The sequence below is a fragment of the Syngnathoides biaculeatus genome, chromosome 12 (assembly GCF_019802595.1).
Source record: "Syngnathoides biaculeatus isolate LvHL_M chromosome 12, ASM1980259v1, whole genome shotgun sequence".
NCBI lineage: Eukaryota > Metazoa > Chordata > Actinopteri > Syngnathiformes > Syngnathidae > Syngnathoides > Syngnathoides biaculeatus.
The window spans coordinates 8,362,390-8,379,386 of NC_084651.1; the positions used below are offsets into that span (position 1 = coordinate 8,362,390).

At 41.2% G+C, this 16,997-nt stretch overlaps 1 protein-coding gene across 2 annotated transcripts; it reads right to left on the reverse strand.

Moving 5' to 3' along the window:
* Nucleotides 1-336: 336 nt before the first annotated feature.
* Nucleotides 337-15,245, reverse strand: p4ha1b (prolyl 4-hydroxylase, alpha polypeptide I b). Of its 2 annotated transcripts, none has more exons than XM_061836836.1 (15): nt 14,938-15,245; nt 11,048-11,127; nt 10,876-10,972; nt 10,659-10,810; nt 10,443-10,580; nt 8,771-9,010; nt 8,294-8,529; nt 8,021-8,197; nt 6,669-6,739; nt 4,804-4,903; nt 3,538-3,591; nt 3,387-3,452; nt 3,210-3,278; nt 1,827-1,923; nt 337-1,748 (listed from the first exon to the last, which is right to left on the reverse strand). In XM_061836836.1, exons 1-15 carry the CDS (start codon nt 14,949-14,951, stop codon nt 1,678-1,680), a joined length of 1,662 nt encoding a protein of 553 aa, XP_061692820.1. In that variant the 5' UTR covers nt 14,952-15,245; the 3' UTR covers nt 337-1,677. The 2 variants fall into 2 exon arrangements, with proteins under 2 accessions (XP_061692820.1, XP_061692819.1); XM_061836835.1 differs by lacking the exon at nt 6,669-6,739 and adding an exon at nt 7,101-7,171 and having other exon boundaries at nt 338-1,748; nt 14,938-15,242.
* Nucleotides 15,246-16,997: the final 1,752 nt, after the last annotated feature.

Consider the following 16,997-nt stretch of genomic DNA (forward strand, 5'->3'; position numbering starts at 1 on the left):
TGCATATTAACTTGGGCCCAATTTACGTGACATGTTAACTTTTCCCAAAATAAGCACTATCATCATAACATAGCAAAAAAACTAAGCATTTTTTTTCATAAAAACATTACATTTTAAATTAATCAGACATATTTTTGGAAATAAGGACTCGCAATGGGAAAATACATCGTAAAATTAATGTTCATTTGCGGTCTCTGCGACATCCTATTTCAGACTGGAGAATTTAAACTTGTTTCCTCGCATTTGAAAATCAAATTCAATTCGCAGAGTTCTGTATTATGAAATTCATCAAAAAATTCACAGAAAATGTGTTTTCTTGCTTATCCACTGGTGAAGTTTGGGTAAATATTGACATCGCTTTTTTTGTGAAAAACCGTCGGCAAGGTGAAGCAGAAATGAACAGTGAACAACAACAACTGTAAACAAAACTTTCTTCGAGTAACTGTGATTGACGCACAGGTCGGCATGCTTGTTTTGGGAGTATCAAGATGGCGGATGGTGACTTCAGTTTTGGGTGCCAATGAGCCATCCAGTCTTTTTTTTTTTTAGATCAGTGCCCGAGCTTATGTGGGCAACACACACAGGAAGCGGGAAGGTCAACTCATCAGACGTCATAAAAACAGCTTTTAATATTTTTTAAAAATATAACAAAATGAGGACTGTCATAACAATAACACGTTTTTGGGTCATATAAATAAAAAGATTCTTCCTCGCAAACCCCAGAAAACGAAACACAAAAATCGACTGGGAGTGTCTTTGGATTTGACATCAAACTCTTGACTTTATGTTGGGTGTGTTTTCAGGAAAACAGGGGAGGTTGCTCACATACGGTGATGATCTTTTTAGCCAGGAACTGTCAGATGCTTACGACATCATGAGACACGTGATCTCTTTATGGATGTGCTGGTTGATCGCCTGGCCCATATTGTAGACTTTCAAATACATATTTTGTAACACCGTTACTGGATACTTGTTGACAGACTTTGTGTACAGACAACTGAACAACCCCTGAAGCCTAAGGGCAATTTAGAATACAGGTATCCCAAAGCCGAGCGAGATTCAAACCTCCGACCTCGTCACCGTGAGGCAAATGTGCTAACTGCTCAACCACCATGTCATTATGCTTAAAATTGCTTTTCGATTGCAAACATGACAAACTATTCTTTCTTTCATCCTGTCCTTGTAATCTGAAGACCAACTTGTGTTTCATGCGCCGTGAGCTAGTGGCACTCGCTTTGCGAAGTGTCCCGCCATGAAATAATAAAAGGTGTGTGAAGGAGTGAATGAGCAAGGCGTTTTGAGAATGCCAACCAGCAGGAGTGGTGGGGGTGATGGGAGGTGGGGGTGTTTTCTGCTCTTTAAGCATAGCCACAGAACAGGAGGTCAAACGGAGTGCAACGATAAACACAATGGAGCGAAAGAGGCACAATCTGGCAATCGGCGATGTATCTATCTTTCTATCGGGGCGACAACAACACGGTCCTGATTCAAAACAATCTCTCGGGCTCTGAGCGTGACGACAGGGAGGAAATGAAGGGAGCGTTTGAGCTCGGCAGAATTGAGACATTTGGACTCCAAGCATCCGTAATGTGTCATCTGTGATCCGTTGCAGGGTGGTCTGGGCCGGTGAAGAGGTGAAGGGCCTGTTGGGGTGGGGGGGTTTTGTTTTTGCTTCAATCAGTCAGTCTCATTTAGACCGCATGGTCGCCGCCACTCTTGCCCTCGTTCGTGAATCCATTTATTGGATACTAAAGAGGAAAAAAAAAAACAATTGTTCTCTTGTATTCATTCACCGGGCTTCAATGGATTCACTTGAAGTTACTCACCCCATTTGTTGCCGACTAACACAGGACAAGCTGCGTGTCGTGTGCTGTAGTCGCCCTCCCCGTTGGGAAAGAGGTTATACCAGAACACTGCAGAACCCTGAAGACAAAAAAAATAACAACACACAAACACACACACACACGCTGATAATCTGGCCTAATTTGACCCAAATTCCACACCTTCATAATAAAGTCAGCAAGCGTACGGTTATCGGGTGACTCGGCATGAAGATTTTGCAAAGCGATTATACTTAAGTGCGGGGTGTGATGAGAGGATTTTTATTCTAACCTCGATTTAATGGGGAAAATTTACTGTTCAATATTTATGATCACCAGCAGTGGAGAGTGTATTCAACACATGGGCCTTCCGTGGGGATTTAACCAATTTAATAGAATAAAGATTTACAGGGCGGCACGGTGGCTCAGCTGATAAAGCATTGGCTTCACAGTTCTGAGGACCCGGGTTCATTCCAGGCCCTGCCTGTGTGGAGTTTGCATGTTCTCCCTGTGCCTGTGTGAGTTTTCTCCGGGCACTCGGATTTCCTCCCACATCCCAAAAACATGCAATATTAATTGGACACTATAAATTGGCCGTAGGTGTGATTGTGAGTGTGGTTTGTCTCCATGTGAAAATGGATGGATGGAAGATTTACAGTGCTTGACTTTTGCGAGTCAAACTTGGATTGCTCAGACCAACTAATGATCCATCCATCCATTTTCTTCGGCGCTTATCCTCACAAGGGTTGCGGGGAGTGCTGGAGCCTATCTCAGCTCTCAACGGGCAGGTGGAGGGCTATACCCTGAACTGGTTGCCAGCCAATTGCAGGGCACATTGAGACGCACTCACAATCACACCTAGGGGCAATTTAGTGTCCAATTAATGTTGCCTGTTTTTGGGATGTGGGAGGAAACTGGAGTACCTGAAGAAAACCCACGCCGGCACGGAGAGAGAATGCAAACTCCACACAGGCGGATCTGGGATTGAACCCGGGACTTCAGAACTGTGAGGCCAATCCTTTACCAGCTAAGCCACTGTGCCGCCACCAACTAAGCATCTGTTGAGTTTGAATATGAAGTCCCTGGGCAAATTATATTCACATATATATTTACATATATATTATATAACACAAAGGTTGAAACGTGATCAAACAGAAAATCCAAATCTACATGCAGTATTGCAGCAGTGCAGCCCAGAGAATGTTATATAGGGAAAAGAATGGAATTTTGGCAAGAAATTAATGTATAAATGAATAATGTAAAAATTATAATGTAGCTTTTTTATGTAGCTCGGAGGTTCTGGTCTCTTTGATTTCATGTGAGGGTAAAACAATAACAGATCCTTGTTTGTTTGTATGTATCAACATTCAGTCTTGAGGGAATAGCAACCTTTTGGGGTGTAACTGATGCTCCGACATCTGGGAATACTGTAGCGCCCCCTGCTGCCACGTCACTCATCTACAACAAAAATCAAAAGAACTTGAATGGCGCTTATGTTTTGCATCATTCCTCAAGTTGTTGAAAAAATAATCGATGCGTGGCGCCGGTGATGGGATTGAGACTCACATAAAAAAGCCACGTCGCTATGCGGTTGCCTGTTCCCAGCTCTTTGAAGGCATCTGGCTCGTCTTTCTACGGAGAGAATTAAAGACAGGTTTTGATTCTTGCTGTTAAAAAAAATGCTGAAATATGATCGAATGCGTGTGTGTGGACATACCCTTCCAAAGTCAAAGTGAGGCTCGTACTGACCGCCAACACCGTAGTTTGCAACCTGTCAAGACCATTGAATTAATGCGCTGCGGAAGACTTTTTGATTTGTTCAAGTTTTTGAGGGCATATTTTAAGGCAATTTATATGTGCTCCCTTTTTTTCCTGGTCATTTATCACATTTCTAAAAATCGATTAAGATGTGTGTGAAGCCATGTTCATTGCAGTTGCAGATCCTTACACGGTGAAAATCTGCAATACACTATATAATCCGTGATACACTGTATAATCTTTGTTTAGATTGTTTTAATTCTTCCACAAGCTTTCCACACATTGAAACTTATGAAAACATTATTTGAACACAAAAAAAGTTACAAGCATAAACTGCATAGAAAATACTGTACATCTCCTGTGCACATGCTTATACGTGTGACAGTGTGTGGCATAAGCAGCCTTCCACTGTTCTCCCAGAATTCAGTAAACGGCTAAAAATTGCATCGGCGATTGTGGCTCGGAAAAAAACTGTTCCTGCTCTTCAGTCAACCGGGATCCAAAACAGAACAATATGGAGGTAACTTTTTCATCAGTTTAACAAGTATGACCAACTAACTTGAATGGTGCCAAGCTACAGGTGTAAAATGATTCTCAACACAATATGCAAGTGTAATGTTGTGATGTTGTGCACTATAATAGGGATAGGGCGTGGAAGCACACTCTTATTTTGAAAGGCAGCACGTGCTCTGGCATTGATTCTTTTTTTCATTCTTTTCAACGCCATTACTGATATTAAGGAATTGGGTGTTTAAAAATGTTCATGGTAAGGGGGTAATTGGAGTTCAAGTGTCGGTGAGAAACACAGAAAGCAGGCTGCGTGTTTTATTTTGAAGCCACACTTATTGGGTGGCTAGACGAGATCACTTCTTCCAGTGTTTCTGGCTTCTAAGTGTAAGAGCTTTGAGGGTCTTTGTGACGAGAGCTCTGTGAACATTTCTGAATGTGTCTCCTTTATAATACCGAGAGAGGATTAAACCAGGTTGAGACCAGGCAACGTGTGTGTCTTCTCATTTATTGTACAAAAAAAATACACAACGCAGATTTAGACCCACTACACGGCTGGGATTACAAAACTCTTTGTCTGTTTTGCTGAAAAATGTCATGTTCCGTACAACTTTTTTAATGTCACGCTCTTATTCCGCCTACCCTCACGCAAGGCAGAACAGGCTTTACCATTCCAAATTGGGGGTAGCTGCATTGAACTGTGCAAAGAGTATTTTACCTGCAGTTCTTCTGCTGTATCCATTTCCAAGCCTGTGAGATCCTCGATCCTCTGGTTAATCCTTTCAATCATTGGATCTTCGTAGCCTGTTAGCCAAGCGCTGGAACAGAGCGGGGACATTGAGATAGAAGAATTCCCAGCACAGGAGCGATTGATTGCGCGCGGTGGGAAAGAAAATCTCTAAGAACAAGCTGGCAGCCAAAGGTTTCATGCTGAAGTTAACGTAAACATAAACCACAGTAAAAAATTAAAAAAATGGGCGCACAGAGAAAGAAGCACAAGGCAAAAGAGGCCCAATATTCAGAATCTCCAATCAGCTCAGGGTTCAGTGTTTTTTTTTCTTTTTATCTGCTCAGTGGAGTTGAGGGCTTTTAGTAAAGGGTTTCCAAAATACTTCAAATATAAAGAATTTTTGTGTACATAAAAATGTATTAAGTTATTTCCTCCAATAGTCTTTGTGTTGATAATGAGTCAGACTTTGGAGGTCGTGAGGCAATAAAGACTTTCCCTCATGTGTCTTGCTCACTGAGTTCGTAAAGAGGTTAAATTCTCATCTAGCTCAACATTCCTGGAACATGAAAGTAGGTGGTTGCAAGCATAAAGAAAGAACAAACTTTCCTCTTCTATGGAAGTTGCACAAAATTTTTAATTTGAGGGCTTGCTGTCTGGGTGCTTTAAGTCACTTCCACAATGACGAGAAATTTAACATGGGAAATGGATGGAAAATCTACAACATTCTATAATATGTTTTGGTGCTTTCATACTAAAACCTTAGTCTGACTGCCAAATTCCAATTTAACGACAATAACTGATTTATTTATTTTACTATTTCATTGTCCAAGTAATCAAACTGATATGTGACTGACTGTGTTCAACTGATGAAACATCCCGCATGTGCATACAGCCAAACTGCATGCCGATAACTTTAGAAATGTCAGAACTGGGCAGTAACAAGATGGATGTAAACATCCATCCATTTACATTGCCACTTATCTGCACGAGGGTCGCAGGGCGTGCTGGAGCTTATCCCAGCTGTGAATGGGCAGGAGACAGGGCACACCCTGAACTGATTGCCAGCCAATCGCAGGGCACATCGAGACAAAACAGCCACACTCATAATCACACCCAGGGGCAATTTATAGCGTCCAGTTAATGTTGCATGTTTTTGGGATGTGGGAGGAAACTGGAGTGGCCGGAGGAAACCCACCCAGGCACGGGGAGAACATGCAAACTCCACACAGCCGGGTCTGGGATTGAACCCGGGACCTCAGAACTGTCAGGCCAACGCTTTACCAGCTGATTCACCGTCCCGCCCAAATGATGGATATTTAGATATATTTATTTATTTAGGATATTTATATTTAATTGATTGTGCTTTTGCTCAGTTTCAGATTCCCAGTGTCTTTTTGAATGCATTGATTTGTGTAGTTTGAGCAAAAAAAAGTTTATGCATACGTTACCAACTGCTACATAATATTTTGATGACATCAAGATCACATTGAGGGGTTTATTCGGTCTACCATTCCAGCCTTTGAATTTTCAAATTTTACATGCTGATATGGGGGCTAAGGAACTTAGGAAGTGTAGCAGAGCCGCAGCAGCTGTAATGAGCTCATGAAAGAATGCAGTAAATTAGAGATTAATTCCCAGAAATATGACAGAGGAAATGTTCACTGCGCCGATCCTTGAATATTCTTGCATGAAATGTCATTGGTTCAGACTATTTAAACTCTGCAGGGCAACAAATTGGAGCAGCCTGAGTGAACAGCTTTGACAATGCGAAAGCGACATAAACATTTTTTTTTATTTGTAATCAAACTGCAAAGAGTCTGCATAAAGAGTTTGTTTGAGCTGTTACCCCTTACCTCTTGGAGACTCTGTATAGGGCTGTGGTAAGCTTCCCGGTTTGGGGGTCATGCACCGTGGCTCGCCTTAACTACGGGAGTTCCCGCCGCGAGGTTGATGAAGAGGGTGGACGGAAAGAGAAACAATACACCAGCGGACAGTGAGAGAGAAGGAGGAAGAAGGAGGGAGAGAAAGAGAGAGGCAGAAATAGTCACTAGATGTCAATGTTACTGCTTAAAAATAGTCCCAAGAGTATGTTTCATGAGGCATGACTTGCACTTTCCACTGCACGTTCTTTTTGCCTCTGAAACAGCTCTGGGCTCATGAAAAAGCAAATAGTATGTTAATAACTATAGCAGAAAAAAAGAGGAGGGAGAGGGGTTGAGGAGGAATGCCACTTCCTCCATCTTTGTGCCCCTTTCTGTCTTGGCGACCACTCGGATGAAACTCACCTTTTACTGATTCTGTACGTTGCCGTCTCCAGCACTCCCGTGGTGGGGTTGGAGATGGTGGCCCTGCGTAGCTGTGAAGCCAGGCAGAGGATTTACCGCCCACGTGCCCATGTGTGTGTTCTATTATCCCAATTTTAAAGATTAGATGTCCACAGGAATGTGACTATTTGGATGTCTTTCAAATGGGACATATTATGTACAACCGACATTCTAATTGAGTGTATAAAAATACAATGGTACCGTGATTTATAAGTTCAATACATTACAAAACTGCTTTCCAAAACAATGGTATCTCATATATCTTTCCCCATTGATATGAATGGAAAGATCGTTATTACGTTTGTGCTCGTCCAGGTTTGCGCACTTTAGCCACCAAGGGGCAGTACAATACTGACAAATAGTTTAAAAACTGACTCATTAAATTGCAGTAATATTAGTAGTTTATCACAAAGGATGAAAAGTACATGCCTGTAAGTCATTTTTCATTGTCTGTCTCCATGCGTTGCTTTCATTTGTGTTCAAATATCCATTGCTTAAGGTTATAACACAGGAACAATGATGCTATTCATTCATCATCCCGAGTGTTTACATTGTGTGTTAGCATTTAGCTGGCAAACCTTCCTAAGGCAAACTTACGTGGCTGTTTTATAATATAATATATAATAATAAATGTGTAAGTCTCCTTCTTCCCTTAACGTGACCATCACAATTAACCTTTGCAATCAAAATCTCAAACTTGAAGGTTGGTTCAAATGATATTACGATGTCATTACATTTAGGCAATCGGCTTTTGAACTGTATCGATGAAGTGTAAAAAACAGAGACTTCTGTTTTAAGAAAGGTATATTGGTAGCACTGACCAGAACATGTTATTAGAACTGAGAAGATAAAAATAAAACATGTTTTTGTGAATAACTTACCCTTGGCTTCGCCAGTTCTTTGACCTTCTCAATTTCTTTGTCGGAGATGATGTTGAGGAAACGGACAATGTACGGACTGTCCCACTCATCTTGCTGCTTGACCGGTCCCAGCAGATAGAAGGGGTTGCGATTGTTGTCATAGTAACGGCAGAACAGACGGCTTTCTCTACGGGGAGTCTTTTGAGTGAAGGGGAAAAAAACAAGAAATGAAGGCATTTAGAACATGATGCCCTTAAAAAATTTGACATTTTTCTGTGAGCTAACAGTCCTCACCATTTTGATGCCCTCACCGCGACAGAGCATCTCGTACTTCTTCTTCTCTGGCATCAGAGTGAAAGTATTCCTGTCCTTTTTCTGCTTCTGCTTCTTCTCCTTTGTCTTCTTGACTGGAGTCTGTTTTTTCTCTGGCTTCTTCTCCACCACAGTGTCCTCTTGCTTTGCCTTTTTCTGCTTCTCCAGCTGGAACTCAAAATACTTCACATTGCCTTTGGCCCGCTGATGTTCTGGATCTGAACAAGGAAGACATGTGACCGCTATAAAAGGAAAACATCTTAAATTGTGTGGAATTATATTCTGAAACATTAACTGAATAGTATTTATCCTAAAATTACAACATATGGTTTACTTGCTTAAAACAATTTTAGCAAGTAAAATATGAGTTTAAGTCTTGAAATAATCTAACATTTTGACAATTCTAGTCCAAAAACCACATCAGTTGTGTTGAGCTGACATTTTGTCACAAGGACTAACCGAGTTCCAGGAGCCTCTTGGTGTACCCCAGGGCACGCTCCAACTCCCCTTGCTGGTAGATGGCGTAACTGAGGTAGTCCAGAACGGTCACCTTATCCACAGTGGACTCCTCACCATCGTCCAGCTGCCTCAAGGCCTGTGCCATCCACAGCTCTGTGTGGTAGTAGTCAACATCCGTGTAGGCGATCTTTCCCAGCTCGTAACAGTCCTCCACCGTCATAAGTGTCTTGTGCTTCACTCCTGATATGCACATGGGGATATTGACATTAACACAGACGAGCATATATAGAGAATACATTGAGTATTTTTATTGCAGTGCACCTACGTATTCAGGGTTCGTATTTAAAGAGGACATTTTATGGAAAGCTTATTTCTCTGAGTCGCCTGCTCATCTATCAAGGGTGAAATTAAACAACCAGGCTAATCTTTTGTTAGCAGCCTTTTTCTGAACATGGACTGTTCTGTCGGGGTAAAATAACATAAACTACCCGACACCAACTTTCTCCGCCCATGACGTGATCAGCTAGAGTTGGAGAAGTCACTTTCAAGCACCGGCTGGGGTTCAGCCATGGGTCAGTAACACTATCATAGAGGACACCTGTGCTATCGTGTCAAAACCAAAAGGTTAGCAGGGCTCAATTAAGTTTTGTTGGATGCACAGATTAGTGTTCGCTTCTGAAGTGTTTGGTATTTGTGTTTGGTGATATATCCATGACCTACATACAGACAATGTAGTGCATGTCGTGCTGTATCCAAAACTCTAAATTGTCTTCATAGCCACTTGCTTTTTTTTACTTTCACAATACGGGGTCTGATCCAACAAGTAGAAGCTGTTGGCACGCATTATATAGGGTGGTGTATCACTTGCATGATACACGGCCTAAAAATTGGCTTATTGCAGCAAAAAAAATAGTACAGGGTGTCCTCGGGTTAAAACGGTTTCAACTTAAAATGTTTTGACTTTACAACACCCGCCCGTCGTCCACCATTTTGTCTAGCTAATGTGCATAGTGCTCATGGTGTTTGTGCGCCCTGAGTATCTTTCCATTTTTCTGCCTCTTTTTTTCGACTTTATGGCCCCATTGAAAAAAGCCGTGTCTTTTAGAATTTTTATGGAGCCAAACGAAAATCCATTGCCATGGAAATGAAGCTCAATATCATAAAAAGATCAGAGAAAGGAGAGACATTGACGAGTATCGGTAAAGAATTGGGCTTCTTCAATAGGTCGACCGTGGTGACGATTATTAAAGACAAAGCCCATATTTTAGCGCATGTGAAGGGTCATGGTCCTACATGACCCTTCACATGCAAAACAAGGTTCTTTGCTACTTGTCGCGATGGAGACGCTACTTACGTTCTGGATTGAGGACCAGATTCCTTCGCAATAGCTTAGCACAGCCTTCACTTCTTCTCCATCCACCTCTCAGTAGTAATGGTAAGTACAGCATCTTATTTGTTTATTTCAATGTATTTGTTTTTTGAGATTTTGACATAAATTCTGACTTTAATAGTGAAATCCGATTTACAACGACATTGGAGTTACATTACCAGCATAAGAATGGAACTCGTTTGTAACCCGACGATTTTCTGTATACTGTATGTAAAGTGACTATAATTCTTGGTATGTACCTCGTCCACAATAAATTCATACTTCAAGATGTTACGTGTATACCAGGTAGGTTTCCCGTGGAGATGGTGTTGGCATCTAGATTGTAAGTGTCTTGCAAACGGAGGAGAGCTTTGGCCGCGCCAGTCTGATCATCATCCGTAGGGAAGTACCGCCTCTGAATGGTCAGGTTGGAAATAAAACCTGGGGGAAAAAAGGAAATTAAACATGATAAATGAAAATCCCCCATAAAGGGATCAATCAACTTGAATATTTTCCAACCATCTGTGGTGTCGCTGAGAACGAGGCTCTCTAGATCCCCCCATTCAGTGTTGAGCCTCTTCATCAGCTTGAAGGCATTGACCGGGTGCCCCAGGAAGGCCTCGGGGTCTTGTGTCGCTGTCGTCGTCAAAGATTCCAATTTATCAGCCCACCTGACAAACAAAGCGAGTTAGCTTGATACTTTATACGCTGTGATCGGGACGATGAATGCACTGACTTTTTGACCCGTTCCAACTTGTCCTCCTCCGCTTGGATGTAGTCCTTGAGGGAAGTAACGAGGTCCTTCTCGGTAAACAGAAGATCTGTCATTTGGCCTGAGGAACACCCACGACAATTAACAGACATCATTGACTTTTCAGGTCTAACGTTAGAAGAATGAGACCCTTTACCTATAGAGGTGAAAAAGTCATGGGCTGAGAGCGATGGGCGACAGCTCAGCAACAGGAAACACCAACATGGCAGCAGCTTCCTGTGGAGGGAGAGATTGAAAAAGACATCGACAAGTGTCATTGTCTGTCCCTGCTAGTGGATTCTGCTCTTTTCAAGCTTCCCCTTTAAAGTACAATACATTTTCTGCAGTCTTCAAAACATCACATCATGAAGTCTTTGTTCATTGAATCACGCTGGAGTGTTGTCCGTCTCGCATTCAGTGCCATAAAATATAGCTAAGGACCCATTCCCCTTTGGGCCAGGTTGTGATTAGCTCATTTTTCAAACTCATGATAGATTTTGACATAAAATGTGCATACTGACATTCCGAAGGCCTCTGCCTCGCTATTCGGGCAGGTGTGTCTACCGAATGTGGCATGAGAAAACAAGTTAAGAACCCTGCCTCACCCATCCATGCGTCTTCAATGTACCGCCACAGCAACTCCTTACACCATTGGACTAACATGCATGTAATACGGTGTTCATTCACTCATAAATTCCATAGATATGGTATACGCTTGAATTGATTATGCTGGGACAACTAACAGTACCACAGGTTATATTAAGATATCAAGACACAGGTTCTTACAGGTGTTTAGACCCTATAAAAGCATCCCACCGCACCACTCATTAGAAGTGCTGCCTTGCTCATTTACCACATCCTGTCCTGCCCAGCCCTTTTCTGTCCTCTCTCATCTTGGCCTATTGGTTAGTTGTTGCATGTCCTCACTCGGACCTCGATCCTCACTCTATACCCTAAAACCCTTTTCTTTCCATCTGTGTTTTCAACATCAGAATTATCAAAACAAAAATAATAAAATAAGCAGAGGAAGTATTTCAAACTCCCCTGTACTTCTAGCACAAAAACAATTCAGATCCACCATTCTGTATGGCCATGCAAATTAAAAAGAGCACATCCATCCATCCATCCATTTTCTTTGCCGCTTATCCTCACGAGGGTCGCGGGGAGTGCTGGAGCCTATCCCAGCTGTCAACAGGCAGGAGGCGGGGTACACCCTGAACTGGTTGCCAGCCAATCGCAGCTGCACCCACAATCACACCTAGGGGCAATTTAGAGTGTCCAATTAATGTTGCCTGTTTTTGGGATGTGGGAAGAAACCGGAGTGCCCGGAGAAAACCAATGCAGGCACGGGGAGAACATCCAAACTCCACACAGGCGGGGCTGGAATGCAACCCGGGTCCTCAGAACTGTGAGGCCAGCGCTTTACCAGCTGATTCACCGTGACGCCCAAAAGGGCACAGTAAAAAAAAATACAAAAACATTGACCAAAATAGTACACCACATATGTAGCAATAAATCCAACAATTTGTCATCCTACCAAAACAGACTTGTGGGAGACAGCACAATGACACTGAGCATCCAGGCTGATGGAAAATACAAAGAAGAGTATGAACAGTGGAGCGTGTCAAGTTGTTTCCCAAGTTTCTAGTGTTGTATTTAGTTCCAGAAAACAAAAAGATAGTCACTGACTTCTTTTATACCTGACATTCATTTGCACTGGAGAAGGAGCGGCTTTCGATCTCACTGTATATGTGCATTTAATGACAATACAAGGTATTGATTTTTTTCACGTCACAATCATGGGGTCTGTGGCTCGGCCCAACTCGGTGTTTAACCCACAAAAAGATTTGCCTTTGTAAATAGTGAATAGATCACCATTATCAGTCACAAGCAAAAATAAAAAAAAAAATAAAAAGTCACTTAACACACCACAAACCGCAAGATTATCACTCAGGGTGTTTTGGAGACTTTCGATGATTTGGATTTGTGGGCTACATTTATTTAACTCACTAAATGACGAGTTTTGTTTTGGCCAAGTCTAAACCGGTAACTTCTTTAGAGAATCCAAACCAGTGTGGTGACTGCCAAATTTTTGGTAGGTGTGAAAGTGAATGGCTGACTGACTCTCTCTACATATCAGGGTTGGGATTTCCTGCGGTTCACCGCTTGGCCAATGGCGTCTAAGACTGACTCCATGCAACCCTCTGCAAAATAAGCACAACCAATGATGCGGAAATTATCTCAGCCAAGTCATACTGTTCCAGTGTGTGTGACAGAGAAAAAAAATTTAATTAGGGGTACAATATTTGGACAGAAATGCATAAATACATACTTTGGAACATGTTACAAAAACTAAAGATTATTCTGGAAGCAAGGCAGATGCAGGTTCAGGCAGGTTCTAAAACACAGACAAGCTGCCAAAGGAAAAAAAAAAACCTCATGTGGCTGTTCAATTTAGGTCAGCAGCAGGACAAAATAAAAGATGTTGTGCTTTTTATACCTTGTAAGAAACACAAGACGCAACTTTAACCTCTGTTAGAGACTCACACACGTTAGCTGTTGTTCATGTCTGGGTCTCTTCAATTAACCTAATCTGTGCATTTTTTGAGGCTAGAGTACCCGGAAAAAAACAACGCCACCAGAAAGGGATCATACAAATTCCACACACGAAAACCACAGGAGAGATTTTAACCCTGACCCTCAATAGTCCGAGGCAGACATGCTCACCATTTCACTGCAATGCTAAATAATTCAGCATCAAAATTGTCTAGTTGCCAGAAAATTCTCAAATTACGTGCAAATTCGCCTGCAGTTCTTTTACATGACATGTGCAAGTAAGTATGGTTCAGAATCTCCAGATCATTTGTAATGATGCCAAGAAATTCTTTTTAAAATCAACCTGTTAAATAATTTGTCAAGATCACAAGATCGAGCATCTATCAATTCCAAATACTTCTTGGCTATCATCTCAAGGTCAAGCTTTCTCAGTCAACCTCTTGTAAAATGATGTCCTACATATAAACTAGTTGCTTTTGAGATGTTGGAGAGGACTTTGCAAGCAAATAAAGTCCTGAATTGAAAGATAAGCAGAACATGGTCATTTCTGTGTAATTAAAAACAGACCACAATTGTGCTTCACTGAAATTTTTCCTGACCTTGGAACTGATACTGTATTATTTTGTACATAGTTTTCTGTCATAAAAGCAATCTGAAAATAAACTGAAGTATCCATCAGAAAAAAAAATCGTGCCGATTGTCCTTCTTTCATAACGGCATTTTAAATTGAACTTTCAAATAATAAATCAACTGTTTTTGTCAAGTTGATCGTGAGTTTTGTGACGGAAAAATTACAGAGCAAAAAATGTGTCCTTCAGCGTCTCCTTGGGCTAACTTCTCATTGAGAGTGGAAGAGGACTGCCACGTCTTCGCCCCTCCCCGCCGGGGACACTAGAGGCTTGCCGGATAAACACGGACTATTACAAGTGCCACATATAAACGAATAAGCATTCAAATGACTGGTTAACTTTAAATTCGACTTAGCACGTTCGGTTTCCATGCTGAATTTGTTTCTCTTGTGAAGAAACCGTAATAAGGACAGTGTTAGCTTTTAGCCTCAGCTAGCATTCAAGCTCAACGATGACATATGATACGAAGATATAAATGACTTGGCTGCGTAACTTTAAATGACATTTTAAGACTTGTGTGCTGACAAACGCAAGGGGACCTCCAAAGTCTTGTTTATTAAGCAATATTAGCGCTCTACGTATCACAGGAAATACAATGGCCGTCGCAATCCACGTTGTCTAGGTTACCACATTACGCTCCGACACACTAAATAATTTTCCTCTTACGTGAAACAAAGTTTAATCCCACTAAAAGCGACACGTTCTTTTAAAAAAAAAGTTCAACCTAATTTTAAGCTAGGCTATCGTAGCATAGCCTAGCTTAAAACCACATCGAACTGCAAAGTGAAACTACGTAAATAGGCAAACGTAAATAAACTAGTTATGACAGTCGTGTAAAAGTGTTGCTATTGACAGTATTTACCTGATAAAATGCATGGTGGCTGTTGAAAAAAAAAGTGTCCTAGTGTTCGGTGGGCTCGGTGGTGCAGTTCGGAGAGCGAAGGTAGATGAAGAAAGTGAAGAGTGGTTTTGGTTCGGAGGTCCTATCCGACGAGATGTCCTGACGCACTGTTGGACATCTCCTACTTCTTACTGTGGGTGGACAAGCCAAGACCCAAAAGGACTACGTGCAGACTCTCACATGTCTCAGCCTCCTCACTTTTTTTAGAGGGGGTGTGGGGGGCGTCGTTTAAAATCTTCAGGGGAGGTGGCATCATGCATGCGACTGATGAGTACTACAGTCCTTTATTTTTTTATTGTTAGTTTCAAAGAAATGAAGTAACTCTACCGTGCCACATGGCCAACATTTGACAGCGCTTATAGATGCTTTTGCATGCTTTGCAATCATTAATATATTATCATTAATTGTGTGCGTGCGTGTGTGTACGTGTGTATACGTGTGTACATAATAATACATATACTGTATATATATATATATATTTTTTTTATTTTTATTTTTTTTTTTTTTTGCAAATAGACTTCCTATTTCCCCCACATTCCAGAAAAATCCTTGCAGCCTAAAACGTGTCTGGTGGGAGGGAATTCCAGAGTTCAACAGGGTGGAGTTAAATATGTGTGTGTACTGAGCTGCTGAGAGAGTAACGTATGAGGATGACTTCAATTTGTGCTTTGGATGCAATAAATCTTTAGCAGCATCCTGCCGGAATGTTCAATGTAAACACGACAGTAGTCTAATGAGTCGTTCATTATATACACAAGTTACATTATTCCAGTAACACGGTGAGCTAGTGGTTGTCTGGTCTGCCTTCTTTTTTGAGGTTCTGTGTGAGCGGGTTTCATTCGGGTACTCCGGCTTCCTCCCGCGTCCCCAAAACATGGATGTTAGGTTCATTGAAGATTTAACAAAAGTGTGAATGAATGTTAATCTCATGAGGCCTTAAGGCCGACTGGCAACAAGTTCAGTTTGCACCCAGCCCCTCACCCAAAATCAGCTAGGATAGGCTCACCCATGAATCTAATAAGAAAAAGCAGTATAGAAAATGGGTGGATAAGAAAATTAAGTTTATTTTAGTAGCATATTTGTCCAGCAACAAGTCTCCAAATTCCATATTTTGGTCCTCACCGGGTCTTGAAGCCAACACTATCAGAAAGAAGCACTAACATTTAGCCTCAATAATAATATCTGGTTTGTTAAAATGTATTAATTTATTCCTAGCAGTCTATTATCTTCATTTCGCAGCATTACTCTTTTCTTGTACTGCTTCTAGTAGTGTGTGAGAATGTTTGATTTTTTTTTCCAAATCAGAGTTCAGCCAACCTATCAAACCATATAAAAATGGCACATTTCGTTTTTGCGACATTTGTGGTTTTGGAAACACCATGTTTTGTTTTCCATTTAAAAAAAAAAAAGTCTTCACCAGTCTGTCCCACAGATAAACTATTTTAATCTGAGTAAAGGAGAGCAATGCATGAAATGTATTTTCAAAAACAAAGAAATACAAAGTGCTTATCAAACACATATCTACAGATCACATTTAAATAGAAAAAGAAAACCAATATCTTAATCATCATTCATTTTCAATACAAACTGTATTCCGATGCAACCCAAAAAGAAAGGCTGGCAAACATTTGAAGTAAAGCAGCATTTCAGGCCTAAATTTCAAGTAACACTGAACATGTAAATTACGAGTGACTTTTATGCACATTTCAAGTATTTAGAAAGAAAAGTGATAATGTTTACTTTTGAGTAACTCGGGCAGCTACACTGACCAAAACATCGCCAAATGTCCGTTTGTAGTGCCCCAAAATCCACACTATTTATTTATTTATTTTTGTTGGATTGTCAGTCATTTATTTCTGCTGTATTGTGCTCTCAGTTTATCTTGTGAGTTCTGGTCTCCATTTCCCCACTTTTCATTAACGCCACAGTTTTGCATCATAAGAGACACAACGGTTTTGATTAGGGTTCTGGAATAGTAATAGAAAAGCGCTGGTAATTTAAAAAAGAAAACTATTCAGGGT